Raw genomic sequence first — 17,262 nt, 5'->3', positions numbered from 1 at the left:
TTAAAAATATTTATATATCTAAAATATTCAGAATTTTTTGAATACATAAACAAAAATGTTTAATCAACTCAGATTAATTAGATACTGTTTCAATGATTAAATATAAAATAATTCTACATTGACATCCTCTTAGTTATAAACAGCAATTCAAATACCCAGGACTTATTTCTATCCAAAATATTTTGGATGTTTAGAATATTATTCCATCTTTAACAAAAGTCACATTTACCGTTCATGTGTCCTCCCATTTCAACTTCAGATATATTTTAAATATTTTCTCCATTTATTGAAGAGATACTGATGACTTCTGGAAAAAATAAACTTTTATTCTGTAGTTGATGATCATAATTTAAATTTTACCTGTTTTATATTAAATTTTTCCCCATTATGTCCTTTACAGCTATTTAAAATACATTAGTACGTTTTTGTTAAAATCTCTGCCAGTCACTCAGTTCAAATAAATAGCATTTTAAAGTCACAAAAGAAATAATTAGTTTTAGGAAATAACTTTCTGCAGGGAAAAATGTGGATTGGTCCTTTCAGGATGGAGGTCAGTCAACGCCTCAATCACAGGAGATCAAGTATCTTAAAGTGTCTTTAAAATAGATGGATTTCCAACTAAATAATTCTGTAACTTGATGGAAGTTATAATAAATAAATCAAAGCGATAATAGTCACAAAAGGAGAATAAATAATTAACCATAACATTAGACATTCAGTCCTGTAAACCTTTGACACCAGAGCAAATAACTCCACAACTCAAATAAAATAGAGGGAAAAAAATCAAACATTTTATAATCTTTATTGTATTTTAAGCAATAAGAAGAGCTGCACAAACTTTAAGTGAGTTAATGTTTCTTTAAAGAAGTATTATAAACATTGTTATGGTGGAAGTATTATAGCAAGAGGACATTTGTATAACATTACCTTATGGACAAACACACAAAGTACTACACTTGATCACATGACAGCTGAAGTATATTATTTCTTCAAAGGTCATGTGAAACTGCAAATAAATTCATCTTTTAATTCCTTAGATATTCAATCATACTTAATAAAATGGTAGTATATAACTTTATATACTTGATTGCTTTTTTTCCTGGACAGGAAATAACCTTTAAGCTCCCTTTTAAGGTTTAAAAGATCAAAAGCATGTATGCTACACAAACAGCAGAGGCAATAACACTGATCTAAAGACTGAAAGTCTGTATGAAAGTATAAAAATTTACCTTCACCGTTAACTGCCTGCTCCATCATTGCTATGGTCAAATCTGCATTTGCTTGGAAGATCGTTTGGTGGTAACAATAAGAAGAAACAAGTTCAGATCCCATCATAAAGCCATCACTGTGATGGATTGAAACATACTTAGTCTTTACATGCAGTTTCCACTCTGACAGAACAACTAAGCAGAAAGAGAGAGGAAGAAAAAAAAAAAGGCAAAACCCAAAAAACTGTAAAAAAGAAAAGTCTTCAGTATAACATGTCAGCGTATGCTTTGTCTTGTCTGCCTCAAATCATCGATCAGGCACGGTCACTTGTTCCCGAGTTTCTATTTTATCCTAGTATTGCTTTAATCCAGTTAGTCTCCATCTCCTGTTTGAATTGGTTTAATCTCCCTTCGCCTCTAGGAGTTGAGGTGCTCCACTTGGATGGTGGATGCCGACACAGTGAGACAGAGGTCTTTGTGGGAAGTGATGTCAGACACGCTGACTGGTTTGTACTGGATGTCGCTGGCAGATACCGTCTTGTACTGATGCAGGTCAAAAGGACAAGGCATGGTTTCTGACTGGGGGTAGCTGTTCTGGCTTTGCTGGCCGCCGCCCGCCGTTCCGCCTCCCGCGCGGCGTGAACCTCCGTCCGTGCTCTCCACCCGGCCCTGAGCTCCAGCCTGGCCCTGGGCCTGGCTTTGGCTCTGTTGCGCCGCCTGCGCTGCAGAGACTACAGAAGCAGTCAACTGGTCTGGGTTGTGTTTCTCCATGTGTTTCACCAGATACGTCTCCTGAGATGAAGGGAGGATAGGCAAAGGGGAAACAGTGGACACATGACTACACGATGTAAAGTAGCTGCCAGGCGTCTGATGCCAGTGCGGCGTGTCATAGTGTTTCATGTAGAAATGCTCTTCAGAAATGGACATTTGTCTTACTGAGGTATAAGAGCGGTTGCAGAGACCACACGAGTAGATCTTGGCGTGTTTGACAGTGTGTGTGGACATGTGCACCTCCAGGCTGGCTGCATCTATGTATCCTTTATTACAGTTGGGGCACTTGTAGGGCTTGTCTTTGTTGTGCTGGCGGCGGTGGGACTGGGAGGAAATCATTGTTAGAAGAAAAGCAGCTTGAAAATGTCAGTAAATTTATTCAAATTCAAAGCAAAAACACTTTCTTGATCTCAAAGGGAAATTAAATGTTGTTGTAACTTATATTAATTCAAATTATTGAGAGAGTTTATATATTTAAGACAGTGGTGTCCAAACGTTTAGGCATGGGGGCCAAAAATGCCAAGTTAAAAAGACGACTGGATGACTAAAGACTTTAGTCGTCCAGTTTTTGGTAGAAAGAGAGAAAAAAAGAGAAAAACGATAAATCACACCAATGGAAATTATTGAGCTCTTTTTAATTTATCATGAGATTAATTGATTCATTGCTTATTGTGACAGTCCTAATTTTCTCTTCTAATTATAAATGCCAAAACCATTCCATTTTTAAATTTTAATGGCTAAATATGCAAACTAAATTCACAATATTTTAATAAAATAAGTAAGGCAGTCAAATTTCTGTAGACAAGTAATTAAAACATCACTACATTTAAAATTAAAAATGGCTCTTGCAGTTTTGTCACATTAAAAAAAATAAAAACATTTTAGCATCAAGAACAAGATTTGTTTCACTCTTGCTTTATTTGGCAGATTTCATTAAATGGCCGTGCACAAGGCTGCATTTTAGAAAAAGCCACCAGATGTTTTTGGTCCCTATTAGTAATCAACTAAAAGCATAAATGGATGAATACTTTGTGTTGCACCTTACATTTTATGTTTTAATATTTTAATCATCTGTACCTGTTTTAAACAGCCTGGCAATCAGTGAAAATTTCACCCCAGCATTGTTTTTAAATGTGGATTTGCATCAACTGCCTGATCTGGCAAACAAAACTTAAGCTATTCTAGAACTGTGATCATTGGCCGCCAAAAAATTACTCTGAGGACTGCAAATGGCCCCCGAGCCACACTTTGGACACCCCTGGTTTAAGAAAAAATTATTTCACACCTGTAAATTTGAGAGTTGAGTGAAGGACTTCTCACAGCCTGGATGGGTGCACTTGTACGGCCGATCGCCGGTGTGGATTCTGAAAATAAAAGAAAAACACAAACACACACGCATGTACACAGACTCCTGCAACACACAGGTAGGTGAGAAACCCAAAACGAGAACTGGACTTACCTGCTGTGCTGCTGGAGGTGACTGAGCTGTCTGAAGCACTTGTCGCAGTATGAGCAGGAGTAAGGTTTCACTCCGGTGTGGATGCGGACATGCTGAGCCAGGTAGCTGGAGTTGGCAAAGGATTTGGTGCAGTGGAGACACTTGTGGGGTTTTGACTCCGTGTGGTTCCTGATGAGGACAGACAGGAAGGAGAAACACAAACAATTTACAAAGAAATACAACTTTACTGTCTGATATTATTTTTGGTAGTTTATCAGAAATTTAATGAAGATTCTCTTATTGAACTAAATCAACTGCAAGACAATTTGAGAATCAAACAGTAAAAAAAAAATTTTAAAGAAAAATTCATTTATTTATTTAATATTTACCAGTAACTATTAAAAAGTCTTTAAAATAATAAGAACATAAACAATTACTTAATGTAAAAACTAAATAAAAGGGATGGATGGTTGGATGGATGGATGGTTCTATGAATGTATGGATGGATGGTTAGTTGGATGTATGGATGTATGGATGGATGGTTTGATGTATGGATGTATGGATGTATGGATGGATGGATGGATGGATGGATACCATCATAAAGCCATCACTGTGATGGATTGAAACATAATTAGTCTTAGGTTGGTTGGATGTATGGATGGTTTGATGGATAGATGGATGCATGGTTTGTTGGATGGATGGCTGGATGCATGGTTTGATAGATGATGGCTGGATGGATGGTTTGATGGATGGTTAGTTGGATGCATGTATGTATGGATGGATGGATGGTTTGATGGATGGTTGGTTGGATGGATGGTTGGATATCTTCTGAATTTTACGTTAACCAGCAGTAAACATTAATTTTTACAATCAAACACCTGATGCAGTAACTAATGTTTCCAGAATAAATTATTTAAACAAAACAATGGTAAAACACACTGTGACATTTTCTAACAGTAAATAAAAGCAAAAGTTTTTCAGTGTTAAATTATTCTGCCTTCATTCCAGACTTGTCACAGATTTTAGCGTTATCTTATGAGAAACGTGACAAAAGAGGCTCCAAAACCTGGAGCAGCTGAGAAGATGGATTCTAACAATAAAATCTCTCAACTATTTCTGCTTAAATGCAGATGATGCAACAGAGTGGCAAACATGACTCAAAACTGTATCTAAACTGGTAATCATATTTTTCAAAAAGCATTGAAATGTAATAGGACTAAATAAAGTTTTTCTTTATCTGAAATCATTGTATTCTTGTTCTGCCTTTTGCAGGGTCATACTTTTTTCTTGGGGTGCACCAACTTTTCTTGCAGATCATCGATCTTTAAAATGATTAAAATTTTTTCTATACCCATTTTTTTTTAATATAATTGACGCTGTCATGTGTTATAAGGTCACAATAAACCTTCAACGTTCCAATCTTACTTTACTGAAAAACATTTAACAATTCCCGTGAAACAATAAAACTTGTTTTAACTGTATGAGGTAGTGCTCGCAAATATAAATAAAGTTTCTACTTCTAAACTAAACCAAAAAATCAGATCCTCTAGTCTTTTCTCACATTTAATTTTAAAAACAAACAAAACTTGCACAACAGATTGGACTGCATATTTATGTTTGAGCTTCTTACCAACAATGTCAGCGATATTTACTGTGGTACTTGCTGTCAAACTATCAAATTTAGCTTAGCTAATGTAGCTTTTATATGCAAGCTAATACAGACATTTAGCCTGTGTATATCTGCCAGTCACCAGAAAAGTTTATTATTCACACTAAGTGTTTATAAAGTGTTTATAAGTCCTTTATAAATCTGTTTAAACACTGACTGTATTAGGTTATAGATTTTAGGTCATAAAGCTCCTACATCTGGGTGTCCAAACTTTTTGTCACATGGGCCAAAACCATAGAGTCAAAAGGACCTGAGGGTCAAAAAATGTTTTTACCCACTCAACAATAAACTAAATATGCAATACCTAAACTAAACAACTAAATAAGTCAGATTTGTTGCTCGAAAATTATGTGTAAATTATTCTAGATCCAAAACTTAAAAAGGCTTCCGGAGGTTTGCCTTATTGAAAATAATTTAGCTAATTTTCTAGGTATCAATTGGAAAACAAATACAACAAAATCAGGATGTAGGTCACTCTCTCTTTGAAAATGCTTTCTGTATTTAGCCAAGTTTATTAAATTAATGAAAAGAAGATTTGGGTACAGCAAAGATGACTTTTGAGTAAAAGTCTCTGGTTCTTAATGAGATAAAGAAAAGAATGATTATTTAAAGATTAATCCTTTGTGTTATAAGGAATACTTTCTATTGTAAGAAGATTTTACTTGTTTGTGGTAATTTTGACCTAATTGAAGACAGAAAGTTTACATCTGTATCTAATACCTGCACTAGGAGTCCAAATTTTTATCTTTTTTGAGGTGAAGTCAGCGGCCACATTCAATCAGTCCAGGGGCCGCAAACGGCCCCCGGGCTGCACTTTGGACACCCATGTAGTTAACCAGATCGTATTATGAAATCGGAGGCAGCTTGTCCATATTGTCTTACATATTTTTCTTCTCCGTCTTGGAGAAGAAAAGGCAAAATTGCAGCAGCTTTGAGGTTATCTAAGTGTAAATAAAATCAGTAGGTAAGATCGGTTTCACATGCAAGTACTGACCAATCACCCAAAATTAAAGAATTGATCGGTGCACCCCTAATTTTTTGAGAAGGTTTTACAAACAGATCAGCTCAGATCGACAAGCATTCACAGATGACTTGACAAAGAGACTTGAAGTTGGCCAAAATACACAGACAGAATGAAGCAAAGCTTTGCAGCAAAACAACTTGGAAGCATTTATCTAATTTAACAAGAACAGAATGAAAATAAATAAAACATAAAACAGAGCGTAAAATAGACGGCTGAGAAGACTAATGAGTGAGTCAGTCAGTGATGCTGTTTCACATGCATTTGTGAATGTGTGCGTCTATGAATATAGCAGAGGAAATGACAGAACATGCAGAGAAACAAACAAAACACGCTAAACAAAGACGCAGGGAAGCAAAACGTGTTTGCAAACACAAAGAAAGGAAGGGAAGAAAACAAGAAGGAAAATATTACAAGTTAATCAATTCAACACAACCCCGTACATTTGGACCGTCCTTTCTGATTACAGTATGAATTATGTAAAATCTTATTAGAGGGCAGAGCTGCGACCAGAAAGGTCTAATCTGAAATCTGATTTTCTGAAAAGGTCACTGGAAGAATGTAATATGAATCTGAACTTCATCGTCTTGTCGTCCCTCTGAGGAAGAGGAGGACAGCAGCCCGGGCTGCAGGACAAACGCTGCATGACAGGTTAACAGGACAGGGACAGAGACGAGGACAAACTTGTTGGTACCCTTCCAGCTTGTTCCAACAACGCTTCATTTCCCTGAAGAAATTATTTAAATAAAAATACTTCTCCATTATATATCTGAATGCCTTAATATGGGGCAAAATTACCATGAAAAAATGAGAGGGAGTTTTAAGTGACTCCTTAAAAAAGAATAATTTGTTACATAATTTTATTGCCACCAGTAAGGGTCAAACATAATTCCAATGTTTTATTTCTGAGACTAAAATCTGAAACCAAAATTCAGTTTGACCCTCACCGGTAACAATAAAATTATGTAATAAATTTTACTCTATAAAGCAGATTTTATTGGCAAGCAGTGACAATATCACAATAGCATGGACAAATGTGTTGGTACTTGCTATTAATCCTTACATATTAGTCATTAACGGTTTAATTTAATATCACGGAGGCTTAGGAAGCTTATTTAAAGCAACAAAAACACTAAAGAGTAGTTTGGTCAGGATGATGAAGCAAAGACAAGGAGCTCAGATTAAGATTACATAGGTATGTTGATTAAATTAAAATGTCATCAGGAAGCTAATTTATTCCAGTAATTTAATTCAAAATGTGATCATTATGCACATGTTGATATATTTCAAGCATTTATTCTTATTTACTTTATGATTTTGGCAGCTTTTAGCAAATGGAAATCCAAACCTCAGTTTCAAGAAAATCTGAAGACTGATAAATATTATTTCTTAAAAACGAAACGTTGTGTTCGTTATTAGGAAAAATAACAAACACAACGTTATTAACAATCATGGTCATGACTGCTGACCTGACAGTCACCATTTCACTCCTTGGGTTTCCACAGATCAGAGTGATGTCAGCACCAGGCTCATGGCAGCCATCTTGTTTGACAAGCATGTTTTACAGCTTTTATCTATTTAGATATTTTATGAAAACGCTGTGGAAAATAATCAATTTAAATGAGGAATGTTAAGTTTCTTGTGATATACTTTTAAACCGGTTTTACAAAAAAGGAAATTTTTTATTTTTTTAATACATCAGCGTCAAATTATTTAGCAGCTGGACTTTGAAACGACTGACTGAGTTTATTTCAAAGAAAGAACCACAAATTACACCAGATCTCGGTAACTCTATAAAAGCATTAAAACTACATTTTTCTCTTAATTTTAAGACACACTCATGGTAAAATTGAATCTTTGTTCTCCTAATATTGTGGCTATTCCCATATAATTAAACCAAATTATTGTAGCCTCACCCTAGAACAAATCACAGAAGGGATTACTGAAATAAAAGGCACTTTTTCAAAAACATTTCTCTTTATCTTATAAAATGTAGCAAGAAAAAAATAGATTAAAATTGGAAATGGGATCAGGTATGAAAAAAAACACAGATTTTATTTGTAAGCAATATCATTCAGAACTAATCTTAGGTTCCGTTTTTTTTTTGAGTAGCTTAATTAGATTTGTTATTAGATATTAGCCATAATCATCAAAATAAACACAAAACAACCTGTGAATGTTACTGTCTAAATACAGATAACAGACGAGTTTCACCTTTTGAATTGAATTACTGAAATGAATGAACTTTAATTTAATTAAAGGACACAAAAATAAATAAATAAAACACTTCAGTATTCTTAAAAAAAACTGAATGAGCCCAGATATATTTCCTACTGAGCATTAGGGCTGGGCGTTTATCAAATCGTTAAATGGACATTTGTCATTCACTATATGAAATTATTATCACAATAATAATTATGATTTATTATTTTCGTGATAAATTTCAGATAATGTTAAAAAAACGTTCTCCACTATTTTTTTCCATGAGAGAATCAAAAATCGGAATAAATGAAGCTTAGTGATACAAATCACGCTTCTTTAAGAAAGAAAATAAGAATGATTTTCAAGAGCACAATTTGTATTTTTGGAGCCATACAGTTACCTAAAAAAGAGGTAATGTAGTTTTTAATCATAATTTTTTATCATTATTGCAATAGTACTGCAAAATATTATGATAAAATATTTATCACCCCTACTGAACATCTACGGTAAGATCTGAAAACTACAGGGTGGACAGTTTGCTCAGAAGGAAAAGGCAAAACTACCTATTTGCAAATGCAGTGATCACTTATTGGTGTGTTCAATTTGGGGTACCATCTTTTTTATCCATGCAATTTTGATTTGTTTCAATACAATACAGAGTTAAATTGAATAAATAGTAAATTTGGAGTAAAGAAAACAAGGTTTTTAGTTTCTTCAGGTGTTTTTTGGGGTTGCTAAGGAAGGGAAGCAACAAATGTTTCTCCGTCTGAGGTGCAGGGGAGAGGATAAGGGAGGGAAGGTGGGGTCTGCAGTACCGTGTGTGCTGCTGTAAGTGACTGAGCTGCCTGAAAGATTTCTGGCAGTAGGAGCAGGTGTAAGGCTTGGCCCCGCTGTGGATGCGGATGTGCTGGGCCAGGTAGCTCGAGTTGGCGAACGACTTGGCGCAGTGAGGACACTTGTGAGGTTTGGCCTCTGTGTGCGACTTGGAGTGGATCTGCATGTCAGACTTACTGAAGAAGGTCGCCGCACACATCCGGCACCTACAGGCGGAGAGACACAGAAATGGGAGGCCGGGATGGAGAAAGGAGAACCAGAAGGAGGGAAACAAAACCAGAGGAGGAGGAAATTTCACAAAAGATGGGATGAGGGGGAGGTGGGGTGATCAGGACAGGAGGAGGAAAATGGAGCAATGAGTCAGATAATTAAGTTATGGGAGAAAATAAATTATTAAAAGAAAATTCAATCAGGACAGAAGTGGGTTAACAAATGTTACACACACCTGGACAACACAGAAAGACATTAAAAGGGGAAATTTAGTAAAAACAGAAAAAGAAAGGTCTAAAGATATAAAACAAAGGAACAGAGTGCTATTTCCAAACAAACAGAAGAAGCAAGGCTAATGTGCAGCATGTGGAGAAGCACAGAGGAGCTGCAGAGCAGTGATGTGTTTGTCTTTTCAAATGCATCATCAAGCATCTGCTACAAAGACTGACTTCCTGCCAAAACATGCAGAAAAGAATGTTTAGAAGAGCTACTATGCGTGTTTGTGTCTGTGTCAGCAGCACCTAGTTCGTCTATAAGAGCTGAACATCTATGCAGCCAGAGCGAGGACGCACAGCAGACGCTTTTTAATTAAAACCGTACCTGTATGTCTTTGTGGAGTCTTTATGTCCATGTTCTTCGTCCTCATTGGACATCTCATATGGATCTCTGGGATGATGCTGCAAAGAAGACACCTTTCCAAAACAACAACAACAAAGAATTTGGACAGGTCTCTTTAGCTAAAAATTCAAATTTTCCTCTCTAGTTATTGTCTTACCTGTCCACCAGGTGTCAGGTGTGTCAGTATTAGCGTGTCATTTCCTGGTCCACCCAGAGTGGTAACTCTGGACAGAGTAGTCGCCTTCTTCTTTCTCCCTCGTTTGGAGGGCGGCGGCATCACGACGACGTGGGACGTCCCGTCTCCTTCTTTCTTGTCTACAACAGAAAGGAAGAACAGTCTTAAAACAAGAACATCATATTTTTAAACTCATCATGTATGACTAAAAAACAAACTGAAAAGTGCAGATGGCAATGTAAATATGCCTGGTAAAAGAATTTCATAAACAATTTCTACAAAGTTTGTATTTAAGTTTAATAAATGTAATTTAGTAGGAGGGAAAATAATGTTGTGTTGTGAAAATTATTTCTGTGCTATGTAATTTTTATTAGCAAACAAAGCCAGAAAATAAAATTGTAAATTGTATCTGGTATGAAAAAATCTGAGATTTAATTTTTATGCCATATCTCCCGGTCCTAGACTGAGTGTACAGTGCATCAGATTTTCATCCTAGACGTATTTGTATGTTTCACCTGAAGAAGGAAGAGCTGAAACTATCATGGTGGTCGCTGGATGACCGGAGACAAATGACTGAGAGGATGTGGGAGAGACCAGCGTTCCCTGAGGTGTTGTGATTACCAGACCAGCTGCATGCAGAAAAACAAAGGCAGAAAGTATTAAAGGCTGATATAAACGTATCATCAAATACATATTTAATATCTTCTGCTGAGCCTGGAACTGCTAAAACAGCATTATAAAAAAAAAAGAGCCTGCAAAAGCTAAAGAGCTGCTGAATCATTTCTGAGAAGCGCCCTGTGGCTGTGGAATAAAAAGAGACACACAGATGTTCATTTTACCCTCAAGCTGACCTGTCGGCAACATTTGTTCTCATCAAACTAAATCATTTAATGCTCTCCTGCTACGAGTCGCTACATTCAGAAACCATCTTCTGCGTCGTCAGATATTACGGCCACGGCTCCAGCTGTTAAAACATAAAGAGTGGGCCCTGAGGGCTGCTCTGGGCAGAAACAGGCGTACCTGCTGTCATGATGCCTGTCGAGGGGACGGGCAGCACTGTGATGTTCTGGGAGCTGTGAGGCGGGTGGAGGTGCGCCGCACCGCCAGCCTGCCCGCCGCCATCTGTCTTGGCTCCAGGGGTCGGGATGGTAAGAAGAGTGGTCTGGTAGTGCGAGGCTGATGAAGGAGAGAAGGAGTTCTTCTCCTGGTGCTCCTTCACCTTGTTCAGAAACATGCTATTCTCAAGCTGGCAGAGGTCAGGAGAGGAGAATGATGTCATCAGGCAAAACTGAAGTATGTAACTTTATAAAAATTGTTTGTTAAACTGTCACCATGTCATGACAGGGTGTAATGAGACAGATAATCTGTAAAAAGATCAGTCTCCTTCACCATCTTCATGAGCTACCACGAAGAAATACACCTCTCCCAGTCAAAAACAACCAATCAGAGAGAGGAGGCGGGTCTTAGCGCTGTCAATCAACCTTATTTACACACTGCTAAATGTGTTAGTGAATTAAATGAATGAAGTGCCACCCTGTAACCACATTTAGATTGTTTTACACAAAAACAAAGAATAAAAATATTCAAATTAATTAACGACACAAATATTAACAGATATGAATCCAGATCTGATTATATCAAAATGGGAGATTGTAACTGTAAAAATAGTGCATTACTTAAAGAGAATAATAAGAAATAATAAAGATAAAGACTGTTTAACTGCATTTTTCAGGACTGCTTCTGGAAAAAAAAATAAAAATAAAAAAATCTAGTAAATGTGCTGGTGTACAATAATCAAACGTGAGGTAAGATGGAGTAATACATTTGTATTTCCCATGAAAACATGGTACATAGTCTTGTACAATCCGATAACACATTTAGTTAATCTCATAAAAGATGTGATTATTATAAAAATAAAGGTCTTTTTTTATCCATGATGAGTCCACCAAGGTTACACTTTACATTTTATTGATGTACATTTTAAGAATAATCCACTGACCTGACAAAAAACCACCAATCAGAGCCAGGAAGCGGGTCTTAGCGCTGTCAGTCAACCTTGTGTATATGCTGCTAAATGTGCTGATGGTGGAGAAACAACTTAGCATTAACCTTAGTATTCCCTACTGGCTCTGCTAGCTGCACTGTAGCAGAGACCAAGATGGGGAGCGAAGAGAAGAACGAGCAGCGCCACATGTAGGGTAATTGACAGCGATAAGACCCTCCTTCTAGGTCTGATTGGTTGATTCTAGCTAGCACTGGGAGAAGGCAGAGGAGCTCAATTTTTTCACAGATTATCCATCTCATAACATTCTATCACGACATGGTGACAGTTTCAACAAATATGTTAAAATAATATTTCTATTTCTTCTTAAAGTTGCATACTGCAGCTTTTAATATTTTATTTTATGTCAATCATAAATGAATACCTGCGTGGGCACAGTGGAGAGGTGAGACCAGAAATATGAGGAATTAAAATGAGAGTCTTCCATCATCTCTGCAGGAAGAAAACACAAGAAGAAGAAATATAAGGTTTATAGATCTGCCAAATAAGATAAAGAGACAAAGAAACTCAGCTTGGCATGATCTAAATGTCCCTCTTCTGTCCACATTAAGCAGGCTTATACTGGAGGAAGAGCTGCTGCTGATGATTAAGATATGCTATGAATGAAAGAATTAAATGGGATTCAATCAGTTCTTTCAGCACCAAGACTGATTCAGTTCACGCCACTCATTTTTACAGTCATATTCAGTCTTTCCTGCTGGCTGTGAAAAGTGTGACCCAATAGGATAAATGTATTATTTGCACAGCAGTATATGTAGAATCTTTATATGCTTTATATGCTATCTAGCAACCAGCGATTTGGTTGCTGGTAATAATGCACACAGTCATAAAAAGGGAAGTAGTCCCTTGCACTTCCTTGTCTTACTTGAATTTGAAACGATTTGTTGCAAATTTTCAAAGATGTAGAAATCTCCATCATTCTAAATTTCACCTGCACTTTGTTTTAACTGTTTCAATTTCTTATCATTGTAAGAATTTAGCAAAGATAAAGTCCAATTAATGACGTTTTTTTAAACCCCCAATGATTAATATGTCCGATTATTATTTTTACTATTCTCTTCATTATTCGGTCTCTGAGAGAAATGAATGTCAATAAATTTGAAAATGTGATTAAATGTAGTTATTGTGTTAAGATTAAGAATAAATAGAATAAAAATAACCTTTACTGTTCCTCGGTGGGGAAATTCTGATGTATCAGCAGTAATGTGACAGGCAAGTCAAAACATATAGTTTTACAAAAACGTAAAAATAAAACAAAAGTATGAATAACAAAGAAGGGCAAACTTACAGCATAAGAAATCATTGTACAGTTATTAAAAATACTCCAATTGAAAGATATGTGCAACTGACTATGATTATTTTTAAAAAATAAATAAAAAAGTGGATGTATATTTTTGCTTAGAAACAAACAGACATATCGGAAAAACTTCTTAGAAATGGACCTCTGTGTCGTGTCATATTTATGCCACAGGGCAACAAAAATGAGCAATTAGAAAGTTCTAGAAATTCAGATGAACATAAAGAACCTAAATAAAAAAGTAATGCTTTAGTTGAATCTATACGAGTACTTTTATAACAAATGATTAATGTGGGACTTTTTTCTAATTTAACTTTGTAATTAAAGTTTTTCTCTAAGTTATGCACTGTGATGTTATACAATTTTATTTATGCTGTAATTTTTTTCTTTATAAATGAAAATCTCATCTGAAATCTGCTTTTTGTGTTTACTCTGGTTATTTATGACTTATATTAAACTAACTTGAAGATCTGAAACACTTAAGTGTGACAAGAAAGCAAATGCAGAAAAATATCTTTAATGGTACAAATAGTTTCTTAAATAAATGTACATAGTTATTTTTGATGGAATATGTATAGGTGGCCAACGTAATTATAATTATGACATTAAATGAGACATTATTAAAGCAACAACTTGAGGTAATTCAACATTTTTAAGTTGCCACTTAATGACAGGAAATTCAAGATGGCGGAGATAAACATTAACTCCAAAACAAGAGGGCAAAAAAACCAACTAATTTAGATTGAACATATTTTTCCCAGAAGTCATTTTTCTGCACAATAATTCAGAATATTTTCAGAAAGAAAATCCTGCCAATCGAGTTAATAGAAAAGTACAAAAATGGGAATTTTGGGGCCCCAGAGAGCGTGGGGTCATTGTTTACTTTGTTGAGTCTAAGGCCAGAGCATCTACAATGGCTCTCAGAAACTAAAATTATATTTTAAAAAACTAACTCATCTTTTCAAAAATTGATATAATAAATGCAGGTGTACAATGTTTTTTTTCATGGAATAACCACAGAAAGACACCAAAAGTTATGACGGAGTATTAATGCCAGGCTATGGTAATTATCTTTTTTAAATTAAGAGAATAGAGACAAAATATTATGAGAATATAGTAAAATATTAAAGCAAAGGTGCAAAATTACCAGGAACAAAGTTGTTTTTAATGAGTTATCAAGATGTGACCAGTTTGGGAAGTTCATGTGGTTCTTTCTTCAAAACAGAGGCACTCGTTTGCACAATCGCTTCAAATTCCTGCAACTGATAATAATTTGATGTTAATGTTGATAAAAGATTAAAAGCTTCCTTATTTGTAAAACCAATAGAAAAGAATACCTTTACAAGATGCTAAACATTCCTCATTTTAACACAGTGGTAATACTGCTTTTTCATTTAGGAGTTCTCATAAAATAATTGTTTCATTCTCATTATTGAAACTTTATTCATATATTCAGGCAATATTATGACTTTATCATAAAGTCATAATATGTAACAATTATTAAATTATTGTTACAACTTTATTCTTGTATTATTTCAACCTTATTTTTGTAGAATTAAAATCTATTCTTTTAGAATTACGACTTTATTCTTATTTTTAAAATAATAATATTATTAAATAAACTGGCCCTAACATTCCGTCACAAAAAGTATCAATAATATTTTTGCGTCTATTTATGTTTTGTTTTTTACATCATTTTCCGCAAATATCAACATCACCTAGGGGGAAAAAATGCATCCATCCTTTTATTAAACCTTAAATAAAACGGTGGTTCTTTAAAAAATAACACATTTCTCATAATAAACATTTAGTAAACATTACCAGCTGTCTTTTTTTCCCCAAAATGTTTGGCAACATTTGTATATCTAAAGTGGATAATTGCATTGTTAGGGTTGCAGAAATATCTTAGTGGAAAAACTAATGACAAAGAGAAAATGTGAAAAATTAATTATTGAAGTTACACAGTGACCAGACTAAATCAATGTAACCTGAAACAAACCACTTCTTGGTAGTCTCTGATATTAGACACAGGTATGTTATTTATGCTTTTATCAATAGCTAAATCGCCATTATATTAGTCTTTTTTGGTTTTGAAATAAATGTCTCTAAATAAAATAAAAGTACTGATGCTTTAATACCAGCTGTAGACAGTTAGCTCTAAGCTAGAAGTGTATGAAGAGAGCTACTAACACTAGCTTGTATAAAGTGCTACATATCGGGTCTAAACGGTGCTGAAGCTCGGAAGCTTGACTCCATTCGGGCCCAGTAGGTGTTGTGGTTACTCCGGCCCACCGCGCTGATTAACTGCAGCTAGCATACAATGTGTCTGTGTTGCCCTCCTGCCTGATAGGAAAAAAAAAAAAAAATAACAAGCAGGGGAAAAAAAAAAAAAAAAAACCCTAAAGGGTAAAAAAAAAAGCGAGAAAAAAAAACTCGGCCATCCTCACAGACTTCCGGCTGTGGCGGAGAGGCGGCAGCGCACATTCAGGGAAAATTACTAACGACGGCAGAGAGAACAGCGACGTTTACCGGTTCAGACGACTCCGACCTCCTTTCCGAAACTCAAAGCAACCCGAACAATCTGGTCCCGAGGTCCAACTTTGTCAAAATTCCTGTAAATCAGTGAAGTTTCCTCCCCCTCCCTGTCTTACTATTTTTTTCTCTTTTTTTCTCCGCTTAGCTAGCTGCTTCGTCTGAGCTTCACTTCCTCTCGAAAAGGTCGTCAGACAAAAGGAGTGTGTCTGTGTTGATGTCATGTCCGGTATCTGATGGATACTTGATTTAAAAATGCAACATGTTCTTCTTCAGTCGTCTCAGCGGGAGTTTTAGGGCGACATCGGTCCGTTTCGAATCTAATCAGCTCTTGGTTACTTTTATTTTGTTGAATTCAAAGATCAGAATTTGATCTGAACTGAGCATGATGCCTTCACGTTACCTTGGACGAATCAGAGGTCACTAAAATCGATCAATCTTCCCTACTGTCTTTATTTGGATGAAGTGATTACGCTACAGACAGAGCAGTGATCAAAAAGGTAGTTATAAGAGATTACATTGTATTAGGATAAATTCAATAAATGTCTTTTAAAAATAAATTAAAAGGATTAATGCTGCGTAATTACTGCCATGACAGGGTACAGTCTGATTTTTGAACTGTATACAAGACGTTACAACAGCGTATTAGGGCCATTTCAAATTGAAAAAAAGGAGTAAATTTCCAACAAAACTCTCAGAAATTTTCTAGAAAAAACAAGAAAATGTCTTGGCTTGAAAATTTGCTACAAAAAAATCACAAATTTTGTGATTAATCAAATAAATTCATAGAAACAAAATATTGAGTTTCACAAGTCAAAAATTTTCAACTTTTCAAACAAATTTCCAAGTTTTTTCTAGAAATTTCAATTTTAAAATTCCTGAGTTTTTTTCCTCACAAATTTTTGACTTTCGGAGCTCATAAATGTCACAGTGTTTTTGTCTGGAGTGTTTCTGAAAATAATCTGAGGATTTCTGAGCCTTTATGGCAAATTTTCAACATTCTGAGCTCAGAAGGTTCTGAGTGTTTTCTAGAAAATTCCTGAAATTAATCTAAAAATTCCTGAGTTTGTTCTCAGAAATGTATTCCTTTTTTCTTTTTACAATTGCCCTAATATGCCACTGCGAGATATAATTATATTCAACAATAAAATTCAAATTTAGTTTCAGATTTCACTGCAGTTGCACCTTATTTGCGTATTTATCCATCAAGTGTATTTTGACCATT

General features: G+C 35.4%; 1 protein-coding gene across 4 annotated transcripts; it reads right to left on the bottom strand.

The window, feature by feature from the left end:
• Positions 1–786: 786 nt before the first annotated feature.
• Positions 787–16,732, bottom strand: znf384 (zinc finger protein 384). Of its 4 annotated transcripts, XM_023331557.1 has the most exons (11): positions 16,035–16,726; positions 12,573–12,640; positions 11,167–11,392; positions 10,662–10,775; positions 10,129–10,286; positions 9,954–10,045; positions 9,125–9,349; positions 3,439–3,606; positions 3,265–3,343; positions 2,145–2,303; positions 787–2,000 (listed from the first exon to the last, which is right to left on the bottom strand). In XM_023331557.1, exons 2-11 carry the CDS (start codon positions 12,636–12,638, stop codon positions 1,626–1,628), a joined length of 1,662 nt encoding a protein of 553 aa, XP_023187325.1. In that variant the 5' UTR covers positions 12,639–12,640; positions 16,035–16,726; the 3' UTR covers positions 787–1,625. The 4 variants fall into 4 exon arrangements, with proteins under 4 accessions (XP_023187325.1, XP_014324176.1, XP_023187326.1 ...); XM_014468690.2 differs by having other exon boundaries at positions 787–2,303; positions 16,035–16,732; XM_023331558.1 differs by lacking the exon at positions 9,125–9,349 and having other exon boundaries at positions 16,035–16,724.
• Between the last annotated feature and the right edge of the window lie 530 nt (positions 16,733–17,262).

Source organism: Xiphophorus maculatus, chromosome 3 (assembly GCF_002775205.1).
Source record: "Xiphophorus maculatus strain JP 163 A chromosome 3, X_maculatus-5.0-male, whole genome shotgun sequence".
NCBI lineage: Eukaryota > Metazoa > Chordata > Actinopteri > Cyprinodontiformes > Poeciliidae > Xiphophorus > Xiphophorus maculatus.
The sequence above is the reverse complement of the archived record's forward strand: the minus strand, read 5'-3'. Positions and strand labels throughout refer to the sequence as shown.